General features: G+C 31.7%; 1 protein-coding gene across 1 annotated transcript; it reads left to right on the forward strand.

The window, feature by feature from the left end:
* The first annotated feature begins 2,683 nt into the window (after positions 1 to 2,683).
* Positions 2,684 to 8,739, forward strand: LOC123896924 (signal recognition particle 9 kDa protein). Its single transcript, XM_045947359.1, has 4 exons — positions 2,684 to 2,871; positions 3,165 to 3,233; positions 7,965 to 8,058; positions 8,487 to 8,739. The coding sequence occupies exons 1-4, from the start codon at positions 2,800 to 2,802 to the stop codon at positions 8,561 to 8,563; spliced, it is 312 nt and encodes a 103-aa protein (XP_045803315.1). The 5' UTR covers positions 2,684 to 2,799; the 3' UTR covers positions 8,564 to 8,739.
* Positions 8,740 to 16,220: the final 7,481 nt, after the last annotated feature.

Raw genomic sequence — 16,220 nt, forward strand, 5'->3', positions numbered from 1 at the left:
TTAAAACATTGGGTAGAGTAAAATATTCAATCTAAAAAGTGGGCTCATAGTTTGAGCTTCCTTTATTTCCTTTAAAATGTAGTTTTAACTCCTTATTTTAGCCAAACTACAATTTTGGTTTCAATTTTAACTGCGCAATTTTGATCTCTCAATTTATTTATTTCTACTAAATCATGATTTTTTCTTTATAACTACTAATTCATGATTTTGATAATTCAATCTAATGAATTTGGCAATAAATTAGGAGACCTTGTTTTTATGACATACTTCTTCCACTTGTCATTTTAACTCGTCAGATTAGTCTATCTCATCAAACTGATATGTTTAATTTGTTATTTTTTGGAAACTAAGCAAAAGTTTTAAACTTGACCCCTCTAGTTGGCTCGCTCTGCTTAGCCCACTGAAAAATGGAGTCAGGGCAAGCTGACCCGCGAGTTTCTAAAAATATATCAGTCTATATTTATTTATGGCTTAAATGCAGTTTTGGTCCCCCTATTTTCAATATTTTGAAGTTTTAGTCCCCCTATTTCAATTTTTTATTACTTTTGATCCCCCACCCTACTTTTGAGTCAATTTTGATGACGTGGTCAAATCACTTATGACATGGCAGATGCCACATGGACACAACAATTATATATGTAATTATTCTTTATTTTAATTTAATAAAACACGTTAAAAAATATTTTTATGGATAAAATAATTAATTTAATTAGCTATATATTGTAATATATACGTATAAAATATTTTTATTGAAAAAATAATTAATTAAACTATATGTTACGTATAAAAATTAATTTAGCTAGGGGCACAAGATATGCCCCTGGGATTTAGGGTTTTTTTTCTTACGGTATAAGGATTATTTTTTTTTAACAAATATTATAATTTAATTTATTATTTTATCAATAAAAAGATATTGTAATATATTTTATTGAAATTAAAATAAAAAATAATAACATGTAATTGTTGTGTCCAAGTGGCATTTGCCACGTCACAAGAGAGTTGCTCACACCATCAAAATTGACTCAAAAGTAGGGTGGAGGATCAAAAATTTTAAAAAATTGAAATAGGGGGACCAAAAAGTTGGTTTTTAAAATAGGGGGACTAAAACTTCAAAATATTGAAAATAGGGGGATCAAAACTGCATTTAAGCCTTTATTTATTTATTATTTGGAGATGATTTTGTGGTTCTGATTCATGTTATGATGATTCGAAAAATTCTTCAGTGTTGAACTAGAAATGAACTAGAAATACAATCAAGTTGCAAAATATGACTTATTACATATAGTATATTGGGCCTGTGTGTTTTAATTGTTTTTAAAAATAATGTTTATAGTGTATAATTGTTTTAACAAATAATTTTTTTTAAAAAAAAAACTAATGAAAATTTGGTTTAATTAGCTTCTCATAAAAAGTCATTTTAACTATTTCATCATTTTGTTACAACATTTTTTAGATAGCAAATTTTTTAAAAATCTCTAAAAATAAGAAACTATTTTGAATAGTTTTTCATAAATATTATTTTTGAGAGATAGATTATTTTTTTTAAAAAAAAAATTGATTTTTATTAAATTAAAATATCTAACATAGACTTGTAATTTATAAAAATTGAGTTCGAAATAACTTTTACTATTTTTTATTAAATTATCATAAAAATTATTTTTAAAAATATATTGTAATTATTTTAAAAAAAAAACTAAAACAAACATGTCTATTATTACATTATTGTTGTCCTTATTTTATAGTATATTTATTAACACATTGTTGGTTATTTTTATAGTTTTTAACACATTTTTATTTAATTTGTAGTATTCATCACAATATTATTTTTCGGGTCAGAATCAAATGACACAAACTAGTTTGACATTAAATGTTACACCTCTCAATAATGTTTTAACCGGATATAATTTTATAAAATCCATTGTTGGATTAAAAGTTTATATCATATAGATCATTTGTGTAAAACTTCAGACAAATCTAAAATCATTTGATATGCTATTGCGACACATAAAGATTAACAACATATAAAAAAATACGCAAACCGTTAATTTTGATGTATCTCAATAGCATATCAAATGATTTTGGATTTGTCTGAAATTTTACACAAATGATCTATATGATATAAACTTTCAATTCAACGGTGGGTTTTATAAAATTTATATCGGTTAAAACGTTATTGAGAGGTGTAACATTTTGTGTCAGACTAGTTGGTGTCATTTGATCATGTCCCTTATTTTTATTTTAATTATTTTTGGAAATAAAAACAATATATTATTTGTCCCATAAGTCATAGCTCAATTGGCAAAAACATCGAAATTATTAGGTCGGATGTCACGACTCGGATTCGAATTCAGGATTTCACAATTATATGTGAGTTTAATATAAATGGATTAAAAAAATGAGTTTAATTGATATGCACTAATGGTGTAAAATAGTTTTACATTGATGGATTTTGGACTCGGTGGTCCTCTGAAAAAAATAATTTATATGCACTGTTGGTTCAAAGTTATTTTACACATGCGTCTAATAATATACCGACACATCATATATGGTAATTAAAGAAACATGATGTATATCACATTCATTAAATAATGTGACAAAGCGTTATTGGATGTACGTGTAAAACAAATTTAGAGAAGCTGTGCACAACCAATTAATTGAAAAAAACAATATATTATTTCACACTTTCACATCTAATCTACTACTCGTCTACTCCACAGCTCCACTGAACAACCCCAATCGCGACGAAATCCTGAATTCATTGTGAGTGAAGAAGCATAAGGTGCGAGCGAGCGAGCAATCATGGTTTACATTACTTCATGGGACGAGTTTTTGGATCGATCCGTTCAGCTATTCCGCGCCGATCCCGATTCTGTATGTTACTTTCTTCTTCTTCTTCTTCTTCTTCTTCTTCTTCTTCTTCTTCTTCTTCTTCTTCTTCTTCTTCTTCTTCTACGTTTCTGATTACTTTTCATCATGTTAATTCTTCAATTTGGTTTTCGATAACATCTTTCTAAAACAAAATCAACACAATCACACACTCTAATTCCAATTCAATTGCGTTTTTTCTCATGTTATACGTTATTATTATTATTACTATTATTCACACGCCCTAATTGTTTGTTTATTTTTCCCCTAAATATTTTGGGGTTTAATTTGAAATCTAGACGCGGTATGTTATGAAGTACAGACACTGTGATGGAAAGCTGGTGCTTAAGGTCACCGATAATCGACAGGTACTGATTCTATTTCTTACCTGTAAATACAGTGTTTTATGAAGAACATGCACACACTCCTCCGATTAAGCATGTCTCGGACACCGACACGACACCTGAGACTTATGATTAAATAGAATTATGTTATTTCCCCAAATTATTATTGGTGTTGACATGTAAGTGTCCGTGTCTATGTATGTGCTTTAAAGGCCGGTTAATGTTTTGCTTAATGATTGGACAAATGCTAGTAGTATGCGTTCAAATTTTGGAACTTAAGTCTACAGATTAAGACAAGTGTATTCTAATGATATATAGCTTTCCATAAACAGATGCTGAAGTGGTTTGATTATTCCAAATTGTGTGTGCTCTTTGTGATGTTGTTTAATAGAGCACTAACTTGCCACTTGTTTTTACGAATTTAATTGTGTTATACAATGTTTGCTTGGGGGTAAATGAAAGGGGAGGGGAGCAACAACCCACCCAATTTGATTTTGGCTTCCCTTGAATGAATTTTGGGGAGATTTGGAGGGGGAGGGAATGAACTTTACAATTTTAAATGTATTCACTAAAATGCAATGTAGAAAATTATAGGAGTATAAAAAGCGTTTTAATACTTTCCCTTATTAAAATCTCTCCCTTGTAAGCCCAACAACAAGAGCTTATTTCCTTCCCCTTGTTTGAACCAAACAAACCTGTAACGTTATTCATCAATATGTTTGTTGGCCAGTATTTCCTTCTCTATCCCCTGTGTAAACACCTTGTTACTTTTGACTTCAATGTATAGTATTTCAAATAGATGAATTTCATACTGTTCATGGATGATTTGAAGTTTTCTTTCTTCAATAATACAATGAATTGAAGGTTTGACTTTTAAAAATAAATTATATATCATTTGTTACCCTTTATACATTCAGTAATTCTTAATAACGCTATATATAAATTCCTTTTCATTTTCCAAATAATGAATAGTCCGTGTATGATATCAAATAACTTTATCTTCGTTAATTTTCAATTTACACTTGCATATACTACAGTTGAGGAATTTCGTCATCTGTTTTTACCATCCATATTTTTTAAATTTAGCATAGTGATTGCTATAAAGCAGTTGTTGATTGATGGCATTCCCTGTGTCCTTGGGTAAATTGTATTGTGTTAAAATACAAAGAGATAATATCCAGTTGCAGAAAATAAAAAATAACATCCATGTACATTATGGGATGCTTTGATTTTCTTTCTGGTGAAGTAATCCTTAATATGGATGCATGGAAATTGAAGCATTTGTAAGATGCTAAGTTTGGCCACAAGCGTGGCTGATTTATTTATTTATTTTTCAAACCTCGGACTTGTCAATGATATCACATCATTCCATGCAATATGTGGAAAATAAAACGTGGAAGTATAGTTAGCCACTTAGCCTTTTAGATGGCATACAAATTAAAACTCCGTATTATTTAAATTTATGTTGCGTAGGGTCATGAAGTCGTTCGACAGTTGTTAAACAGGTTAAGTATTTTGCATGGGTTTAGTGATATCATATACATTCCTCAACCCAAATGGCCAAACCTAGACACAAACCTACACGGACAAATATGTATACTTCTGGGCAACTGGAACTTCTGTGAGACCCCTAAGTACAGCTAAGATTCCCAATTGGATGGGTGACTATATTTGAAGCCCAAATGATCTTATGCATAAACTCCGGCCACAATGGTGACTGGCACTAGGAAGTTATTTTCCTCTTTTTTTGGTTAAATATTAATCTCCTTTTAGTTGTTCTTGTTAGTGAACCATAAAGGTGTCAGCAGATCCTTATTATTACTAGAGAGTGTATGGCCACTATTTATTCACATAGAGGCTACAGTAAATAAACAAGCAAGAATTAAAGCAATCCTCCTTATTCCCTAACACTCTGGAGTGACCCATTGCTCAAAATTGGGACATGTGTTTAAATTTTTTCCTTCATTCATTGCCATTGATAATTGTGAGCTGCATCATTCGGTGTTTGAATTTTCTCTTGATCAGATTTTCCTGATTGAGCATACTCTGAATTATCTCAAATCCAACCCACTAATGCCTCACCTACATTATTTTTTTCATGCAAGGCCCTGCCCTTGCTTGGTAGTTGGTACAAATGGACACGCTATAATACCGACTCTCCACTTGGGATGCTTTTAATCATGCGCTTAGAAATGTGGTTTGCATCCTCAACCTATGAAAATCACACTGGATACCAAGTCTTCAAAAAACAAAAACCCTATGAAAATCACCATGGCACTCTTTTCAAGCTGCGCTAGGCGGGCACAGGTCACAGATTATCAGGCCAATTTGAAAACATTTATAACTATGTGCTTAGCCTTCTACCAGAGTCCCTCCTCAACTCTTTCATTGCCATTTTAAGGAGTGATATTTAGTAATAAACAGTTAAACACACGGTGTTCAGACATTATCACCTGGCTGACGCTATTGGGTTGGCGTTGGTTGAGGTGAAATTGAGTGCAGCTAAACCACCTTTAAACTGTTTTCCACGGCCAACCCGTTCCCTTGCACCCTCTTCTCCAGTGTTAGGACTGCCATCCACACCCTATACAGTATAGTGGTATACACTACCCATATGCAAATTATCCCCCACGGATATGCAAGAGTTTCATGCTCGTAGGCTTTGTTTTAATTGTGATAATATAAGTCTGGCTCTGATCACCATTGTTAGATGAAACGATTTATGATTCTTATGACTAATGACTATGCCGTGAGGATGTTGTCACACTCCACTCAGATTCTGAATCGGCAGTTCCCGGTCCTCCTAACACACCCTCTTAAGTAACTGCAGACTGCCTTATAGATGCTTCGCATTTCCATCTCTCGAATACAGCTTTGGGAAGCTCCCTTTCACCTTGCACCCTACGCTTACAAGGGTTAATTTGAGAGCTAAACATCACCATTCCCGCTGAATTGGGTAGCTTCCATAACATTATTCAACCACACATTGCTGTATTTCTGGGTTTACCCTTTGTAGCTATTACTCCATTTTCAGTATTGTTAGGAAATGGTTATTATATCCAATGTGAGGGCAGCTTCCCTAACGTTCCCCTAACACGCCTAGTGAGCGTTTTCATATTCCTTTCTATGTTCTCCCTATATGTGGTGCTGATGTTGTTTCAGGTGATCAGTGGCTACAAACTTTGGGTTCTTTATGTCTGATTATACTGTCCCTTTGATTCAATTCTCCCACAACAAAATTATGATGTGAACTGGATCCTCTCCCATTTCGCCTACTTTGTCACGTACTATTGAGGGCTATTTTGATTTTTTTTTTAATGCCTTTTGGCCTCTCCAATGCCCCCTCCATTTTTCAAGCCACCATGTATTATATTTTCTAACTTATCTCTGCAAATTTGCGCTTGTTTTCTTCGATGGCATTCTTGTTTATAGTAAGGATTGGGCTTCTCACCTCTTCCATCTACAGCAGGTCTTACAGGTATCTACAACATTTCTCAACCCAAACCTAGACACAGACCCACTTGGACAAAAAGTGATATCTCTGGGCCAACTGGGTCAATTGCTGTGAGACCCAGAAGGGCAGCTAAGAAGCCGAATTGGATGCGTAACTATATTTGAAGCCCATGAGATCTTATTCATAAACTCCATCACTAGGTAGTTATTTTCCTTTCTTTAGTGGCGGAATATCAGTTTCCTTTTCAGTTATTATCGTCAAATTGTTCTTGTTACTGCACCATAAAGTGTCAAGAGATAGGGAGTGTATGACCACTCTCTATTCACTTAGTGGCTGCAGTAAATAAACCAGCAAGAATTAAACCAATCCATCTTCTTCCTTAACTCTCTGAAGCGGTCCTTCTTCAAAAAAAAAAACCTCTCTGAAGCGGTCAACTGCTAAAAAAATTGGGACATTTATTTACAGTTTTTCTTCATTCATTACCATTGATAATTTTGAGTTGCATCATTTAGCTTCTTTTAAGCATGTATATATGTAAGTGTAACTCTTCATAAAATAACAACTTCAATAATCATGGTTATGATTATGAATCTGCTAAGTGCTAAGTAGCTTCTATTTGTAGGAATCTTTATTTTGCTTTATTTAATATAATTATGACTTATGTGCATAAGAATTCCCCGCCTACTCCAATGCCTCCAGATGATAACGATTGAATATTAGTTTATGACAAGCAGAAAAATATTGTGATTAGATGTATTTTGCTTCATAAACTGAAGATGGATTAGGTTCTAGATTACCCCATTACCCCCAACAAACTAAATATTTGTATGGAATCTTATGCCTTATACTATGACAGCACGATGGTCTCCCTTGGAATCTCCATTGTTGAAGGAATTAATTCAGTGGCCCTGGTTTACTGATGCACTATAAATAGTTAAATTCCTTTTGCCTTCGGAAAGGGGTGATGGATGACAAGTTGAACATCATTGGTCAGTTTTACATGTTCCTTTTTCTGTTGACGTACTAGATGAAGTTATCTTTGCCAAATTAAGAATCCTCATAGGTGGCTGTTAAAAGTTACACATTTCAAAAAATGTGGTCATGATTAGACTTTCTGCTGAGTAATTTATCTTGCTTAGAATATATGTTTTGTTACTTGTGTGACCCTGTGAATGAAGTGTTGTGCATAAGCATATTAATTGCACTTTAACAAAATATTTTATTCCCCTCTCCTTATTGCTGTCTAAGTCACATCTCACATATAAATGTTCGTAAAGTTGATTGTTGTTGTTTTTGACCAGTGTCTTAAGTATAAGACAGACCAAGCACAAGAAGCTAAGAAGATGGAAAAGCTTAACAACATATTCTTTACGTTGATGGCTCGGGGACCAGAAGGTATGTCATTTGTTATTCTTTGTTGATCAGCATACATTTTGGCATTTATTTGCAGAGCAATATATTATGTATGGGAAATGATTTTGAAATTGTTTTCCTGTAATATACTAGTAAATACTGAAATCACGAGTAAGAATAATAAGTAGAACTCTATTGATTGGCGCATGTTAATGTCAATAATCAGCTTAATATGTGCATAATTTTTTCCTTAAAAGGCCATTGTTGCTTTAAGTTAATACCATGTTAAACATCAAACTTTTTCAACTGTAAACTAGTGCTTCTTGTTACCATGCTTAAAAGTTGCATCAGTTCCATGGCATACATGAATGATACATTTAAGTTGTTTTCCTTTTTTTTTTTTTATGTTCTGATTTCTGACTCTTATTTTGTTGATAACGATAATCACAATTACTCCTCTAATTCTGCAGTGGATCTTTCTGAAGTCACCGGGAAAGAACAAACGGATGCACAGCCGGTGAAAAAAGGAAGAGGAAGGAAGCAATAACTGATGTATATTAAAAATAGACCATGAATCTTAGGAAATATGTGATGATTTTGATAGATTTTTCAATCAGATAGGAGTAACTCAGGGTCAAGGGACTTAGCATTGCAATTGCCTCTGTTTTTATTTTTAATGTACTTTTTTTTATTAAACAGGCTCCTCTTTTCTTTCTGATTTCACCCACCTTTTCATTGGATTCGATACGAGCTTTGCTTCTTCATAAAATTGCCTGTTGTTACTATAGACTTTTTTATTAACCAAATTGAATCAAACGGTTTGATTGATTGAACCTTGAATTGGTTTTACTATGGTTCAATGACTTTGGTGGTTAGATTAAGTATGATGGGGTTTTCTACCTTATGAAAATTGCATGTGTGCTGTGTATCCCTCCTGGAGAGGGATGGCGAGGCAGCGAAGGCAATACCAAATCTTAGACCAAGAATTTTCCCCTAGTTTATCAACAATTGATCAAAGATTGCAGTTTTTGGTGAATCAAATAGCACAACTTGCAATCAAATTGATAAATTTGTGGGTGATGTGATCACACTTGTATAAGTATATTACCACAATTTCATGTTCCAATTCCAATCATGGTCGTACTTGTGAATAGTCCTTAATCTGTTTAACCAGATCCCAATGTTACTACTAGTATTTGCTTTTATCTGCTTTGTTGGCCCATTAAAAAGTTAAAGCATTTAATCCATGTGCCTTGAAAAAAGCTTGTTAATTCGTATCCTTTTCTCCCTCCCATGAAAGATTGTAAAGATACAAAGGCAATTTGGAAAATATTCTTCAATCAAATAAAGGAAATCAAACGGGCAAGAATGTTTTTTTGGGTGGGTAATGTGCCACGACAAAGTGCAATATTGCTTTTATTTGCTTTAATTTTATTGTGATCTGTTCCAAGATCAGTGGGGGGCCTCATCTCCAGGACCAAGGGTACTCTAACCAGTACTACTAATTTAGTATCAAACAACGTCTCTCCCATGCTGTTTGCCCTCACAATCCAACACAGTCACGTATTCGAACAATTCACCACTTCTTTTTATGTAAATTTAGCGTGAGGAGATAGTGCTCTAGTTTAAGATAATATCAATGTCATATTATTATTAATAATGATTGGCGGTTGTTCAATTAAGATTGAATAGTTCATATTTCAATTCGCTATTTCAAATCATAAAATAAAAATTAAGATATGCATTTTTTAGAATTGTACGATTTTGATTGAATGTTTGCTGTCTTTAATGTGTGAATGTAGGATCTCATGACGGTAGGGAATTGGAATTGTTTTTTTACGGCAAGGAATTCTTTTTCCTATTGAATAAGGAGTGTGCTTCGTGAAACTTTCACTTTTATGACATCATATTTCAAGGCTTGGTTGTGAGTGCACAAGTTAGTTTCTTGATCCTACAACAAAAATGCAATCAATGCATCCTAAATACTACCATCTTTTAGGATTACTCCCAAGGGTAGTACAGTATGTGTTTGTGAGTAGCTAATTATGATTTAGTTGAAGGGATATAAATGAAATAAATGATGTTGGTCTTGGTCATTGTTTGTTTGAAAACAATGTTGATTATGAATATGCTTCTTTTGGCCACAAATAATGAAAGAAAGAAAAAATTTGAGAATATGCTGTTCCAACTATGGATGATGTTGAACAATCAAGTAAGGGAATAACACAAGCATGCCAATGTGCTTAATAAAGGTAAAAATGTTTATGTCAGTTCAACACATGGTGAAGTATAAAAGATTTAAATCTTTCATCGCTGTACTTTTTAGAGTAAAGTTCTCTTTTGGATTTTATATGTTCAATTTCATCTTAATTGATTCTAAAGAGTTTTGTAGCGTCTTTGTCTTTCATTTTTCTCTCTTTTTTTAACTTCTTTATGTTGTCAATTTTTCTCTATTCATGGGATGTGAATAAAATAATAAAAAATTTCTAGTTTTCAAGTTATGAATGTAAACTTTTCAAATCCAACTCGCCTAAATTTTTTGTTATCAAAATCAACTGAATGGTATGCAAAATATGTGAGTGTTGTAAACTCATAAGTGTCGAATCCGAACCCAACTAATAAAAAAGAGAAAAATAATAGTGGTACTAGGGGATGACTCAGGTGGGTCACAGCCTACCTCGACCCCCATTTTTTCTTGTAAGTGATTAATCGTTCTAGTTTTGTTTTTTATCTTTGTATATTTTGTTTTCTCCTCCTTTGAGTATTTTGTTCTTTTTTTCTTGTGAATAATTGAGTTTTTTTTCTTACTCTTTGTTTATTTTGTTATTCTCATTATTTTATTATTTTGTGTTATTTGATAAACGAATTTCTATATAAAAATAGTGTCGGAATAGATATTTTTGTTTATAATTATAAGTTTCAATATGATGGCATCAAGCTAGTTCGGTCTCCAACACATTAGAAGGCATAAGATGAATTTTGTGATCGGACCTTTTTAATGTCCATACAAATATTTTAATAAAAATTACTAAATTTTGGTTTAAATTTTACGTTAAATACATTTTATGATATAAAATTGCTTATTAAAATATTAATTGATAATAAAAGCAAGTGTTAAATATTTTTTAGTTTCTATTTTACAAACATTTTATAAAAAGAGATATTTTTAATCCCTCAAAATAGTTCCTATAAAATGCAAATGACGGATTAAACTTAAAAGCTCATGATTTTGTAGGGATTACAAATATATTTAACCTTAAAATCAATTAATCTAATAATTATTGAGACAATATTAATTTTAGATAAGATTTTGTTAATTTTGGAGGCCTAAGGCGCACGATTGTCTTGGGCTTTATCCATAGTAGGAATATCATTCTAAGCTATGTAGTTTTTTTTTTTACTGCAAGCTATGTAGTTTAATTATCTGACAATCAACTTTGTACTTGTTATAATATAAATTTTTATATACAATTAATTTATATTAAAAATTAACAAAGTTTAAGAATAGGACAGTGGAATACACTTTGTACAATGCGCTAGTGGAACAAAGTGTGGTATATGTGGAATCGCAGTCTTTTTGGCCTCTAAATGGAAGCAAAATTCAGCTTCTAAATCCTTCATTTCAAGACTTTGAGTTTCATCCAACTTCCTGTGTCATGCATTGCAGGGTACAGGGATCTCCAATTTTGCAGCTTGACATGATTATAAAATCTGTCATGGATAGATATGTTCTCTTCCATATCTACAAATGGAACAAGAAAAACATACCCAATAAACAATGTCTGTAATCTAACATTTTTTTTTTTTTTTTTATATTTACGGATGAGGAATTTTTAGACAACACGGAAAGTTGTTTTAATTTCTTAAATTTAAAATAAGAATTAATAACTCTATTTAATGTAGTATGTAAGACTTATTTCAACTTTCAAATATTAATATTGTTAGATTGGATATTTTACTCTGTTCGAATTTGGAAGACCGCAATTTTATATATGAATTTCTTATCACTTTATTTGATGTATATCTACTCATATAAAAACTATATTGTTCCTCTAGTGAGAATAGGTGTAATCTAATGGTGGTTATGTATGAGCTTCAGCCACGGTGAGGAAGGGTACATACAAAAATGTTAGCACTCCAACATTCAAGTCAATAACAACTTAAGATGAGTGTGTATGAATTAGGTGAAATGTGTACCTTAAGAGTGAGTGCATATGCATATATGAGACGCGTATTTCATGCATGGGATCATTGATCAACTATCAGTAGTGTAGCATAGAGTACAGTATGCCTTAATGTGAATATAGGTGAGCTTTCGTGGTCCATAGAACGTATTGGGCATGCTTAGCATTATGGGCATTAATTCAGTTTGGAACAATATTTTTTGTGTAATATTATGTTAGCTTTACTCCATTACTAGTTCTTATTAATTTCCCTATCATTTTTTGGCTTTCTCTATCCCCTTTTTATAAATCGATTAAATTATGATTCTAAATTTCAGTTCAAAAGGTTAGATGTTTGTAGATTTTTTCTTTGTGTGGAAATTGATAAATACAAGTGGATATTTGTCTAAACCTTAGAGAAAAAGGTAACTCAAAAACCAAAGAGAAAAAGACCAATAAGAAGAACTCATCATAAAATTAATTACACTCTTTAATCTAGTTATGTGAAATGGTCAAAACGACTTATAATTTGGAGGAAGTATATTTCTCCAAAAGAATATACTACTTTATAATATAATTAAAGTTTGTGTCAATGCAGGGACTATTTTGCAAAATTAAACTTCATCTTCTACCTGTTAATATAGAAATTACAACAAATCACAAATGGGAAAAATGAAACCAATTTCACATAACCACAAATCACAAACCTGTTTCACATACCTTTGGAAAAGGGCAAATATTAGACATGTGTTGGCCTTTCGTATAACACATCTTCTCGAACACCAACACTTTAGCGTTCAACAATTCCCTTTGCCATTGTCACCGCCATTAATAATAGAGGTTGAAGATGAACTTCGTGTTTGAGTTTTTTCTCAGCAATTATTATACACATAATCACCATCAATCATCTCTATTTGATTTGAGCTTGAAGAAATTTGGGGAATAAAAATTAGCAATTTCAAATATGGGTGAATAGATATTAGAAATTGTGAAAATTAGTGTTTAAATTAGGGGAAAAAAGCAAAAATAGTTGTTGCACAACGTTATAACATATTTTGAATGCCCCAGTTCAAAATCGATCAAATTATTTCATGCAAACATAGCCTTAATATTTTCCTTTAATAAATTGGAAGACAAAATTGATCGATAAATATAAATTTGATGAGGAATTTGCTATTTAGTCATTACTCACTAGTAAAACAACTACTATGTCAAAAACCAAAAAAAAAAAAAAAAAAAAAAAAAAAAAAATTATATGTCAACAGTTTGCATTCCAAATTTCCAATATTGATACTGTTTAGAAGGAGATCTTGCCCTGATAAAGTGATGCCATTAGCATGTGCCATTTGTCAACTGATTGAAGAAAAGTGAGGAATGAGGCAATGATTAGTTGGCAAAGTACCAAAGTAGACTCAACAAGAGAAGAGTATTGATAAATTAAGAGCATGGACCAAATTATAAAACTAACAAAATATGGAATCTCAAATCTCTTATATTATAAGCTTCTATATGAACCTAATTTGTTTTCTCTTTATTTTTATTAAAAAATAATACTGTTTTATCTTGATTAGGATTCGAACCCACAACCCTTCAGTGTATGACAATACTTTCGACCACTATGATAAGTATACCAATTGTAATTAAAATTATGGGAAACAGTCATTTTAGTCCCTGACTGTGCAACTTGCTGTCATTCTAGTCCCTGATTGAAGAAAAACTACAAAATAGTCTCTGATTCTGCAATCTGTTATTCACTTTGGTCCCTAACGTTAAAAATAGCCGTTAACTTTACAAAAAAATTGATGTGGCAGTTTTTGGGGACACGTGACACGCTGAGTAGGCTTTAGTTGGATAAGTGGCATGATGATATGTCCAGGGACCAAAATGACAATTTATTTTTTTATTTCTTCATCTTCTTCCTCTCATTCTTCTTCATCTTTTTCATACATTTCATCAATAAAACTCATAACTTTAAACAAAATTATCACAAGACCTCAATCAAAATTCTTCAAACAAAATTCTTAAAATAAATAACAAGAACTCAATCATCAATATCACATCTTCCTTCTTCAAAAGGAAGTCAATCAAGCAATTAAGATCAAATAATTGGTTGCACAAATCAAACTATCAGTGAAACACAACACCACCAAACCAATTCAGTCCAAAAAAAAATTTCCAGCCACACAAATATATATATTTAACCCTAAAGTAAATATTTTTTTTCTTCTTTCTATTAAAATAATAGCAACAAAAAACTTCATCTGTGATGAATGAATATATTGAATTGAAGCTCAAGTATTTTTTACATACCCAGAAAAGAAATTCGTGGAGAAATAGAAACTTTAATCTTAGATCCTTTGGAAAAATCCTACTTAAAAGCAACCCAAGTCAAATAAAAAAGCAAATAATGAAGAAACCGAAAATCCCCAAAATAGAGGAAAAGTTAAACCCGACCCATGACCCAAAAGTTGATTCGAATTGGAATGAAACAAGAAGAAACAACAAAATTGTGAAGAGTTATTGTTGTTTTTATGATAAAGGGAAAAAGCTAAGGTGAAAATCTTGGAGAGAAGATTATGAGATGATGATGAATTTACAGAATACATGTATGAAGAAGCTTTATTGAAAATTTGATTAAAACATTGGATTTAAAATTCTGGATTTTATTGATGAATGTATGAAGAAGATCAAGAAGATTGAGAAGTAGGAGATGAAGAAATGATTTTTTTTTTTTGTCATTTTGGTCCCTGGCCATATCATCAGGCCACTTGTCCAACTAAGGTCTACTCAGCGTGCCACGTGTCCTCGAAAAAATGCCACATCAATTTTTTTGTAAAGTTAATGGTCATTTTTAACACCAGGAACCAAAGTGACTAACGGATTGTAGAGTCAGGGACTATTTTGTAGTTTTTCTTCAGTCAGGGACCAGAATGACAGCGGATTGCACATTCAGGGACTAAAATGACTATTTCCCCTTAAAATTATGTGTAATAATTGATAAGCACCATCGATTTTCATAGGAAAGATTTCATACAAAAATTAAACACCATCAAATTACATTGCACAGTTTAAACAATTAAAAACCGATAATTAGAAATCTAGCAAATCATCAAATCATATGTTTTCTTAGTGTTTTATTTTTCGAAAAAAAATTACATTTTTTTTATCCTAATTCAATATTTTTTACTAATTAACTAAACATGTAAACCATTTTCTTAATGTTTTTTTTTTACGGAAAGAAAAAAATCATTGGACTTAAAAGTTTTTTTTTTTAACTAAACATGCTAAGAAAAATATATTATTTTTTATGTCTTTCTGAACTTAAAAGTTTGTTCATGTTGATGAGTATGGTTGATCGTATTACTGCAAATATATATCAAGGTGATATTTATGCAAACAGTAGTTGACTCCAGGTATATATCAACGTGACTATATTATTAATTTCCAAAAAAAATCACTGATTCACATTTGTTTCTTTTGCTAAAAATGTATCATAACCTTTCCGAATCAAAGAAGATTGTTTTCTGAATGGGTTTTGGGTGTTGGCGATGGAAAAATTGAAGATGACAACGACGATGATTTAGAACTTGACATTCCATCAGATTTATTGATTCCAAATTCAGGTGATCCTCTTGCTTCTATCGTTGAAAGCACATATCTCCAACTTTTACAAAACATGAACGATATAACGTGTTTCCAAAATAGAGATATATTAGCTCCTAAACATTCAATGACACAATAAATGATTATATGTTGGATTTAATTCCTGGTGAAGAAAAAACATATTTGAGTTATCATACTCCACTTGCACATAATGTAGATGGTCAAACAGTGGATGATGTTCATACTCCCGAATTTTCGAACACGATTTTTACGTCGGGACTCCCAAATCACAAGTTGAGACTTAAAGTTGGAGTTCCTATTATGCTATTAAGGAATTTGAATAAAAAATTAGGATTATGCAATGGAACAAGACTTATTATTACAAGATTGAAAAAACGTGCTCTTAAAGGAAAAATTATTTCATGAAATAATATTGGT

Source organism: Trifolium pratense, linkage group LG1 (genome assembly GCF_020283565.1).
Source record: "Trifolium pratense cultivar HEN17-A07 linkage group LG1, ARS_RC_1.1, whole genome shotgun sequence".
Lineage (NCBI taxonomy): Eukaryota > Viridiplantae > Streptophyta > Magnoliopsida > Fabales > Fabaceae > Trifolium > Trifolium pratense.

What these genes read in the sequence shown, in the direction of transcription:
- LOC123896924 (XM_045947359.1), top strand. Translation starts at nt 2,800, where the DNA reads ATGGTTTACATTACTTCATGGGACGAGTTTTTGGATCGATCCGTTCAG. An exon ending in TCCGCGCCGATCCCGATTCT is followed by an intron (nt 2,872 to 3,164) that starts GTATGTTACTTT and finishes TTTGAAATCTAG; the next exon opens with ACGCGGTATGTTATGAAGTA. An exon ending in GATGGCTCGGGGACCAGAAG is followed by an intron (nt 8,059 to 8,486) that starts GTATGTCATTTG and finishes CTAATTCTGCAG; the next exon opens with TGGATCTTTCTGAAGTCACC.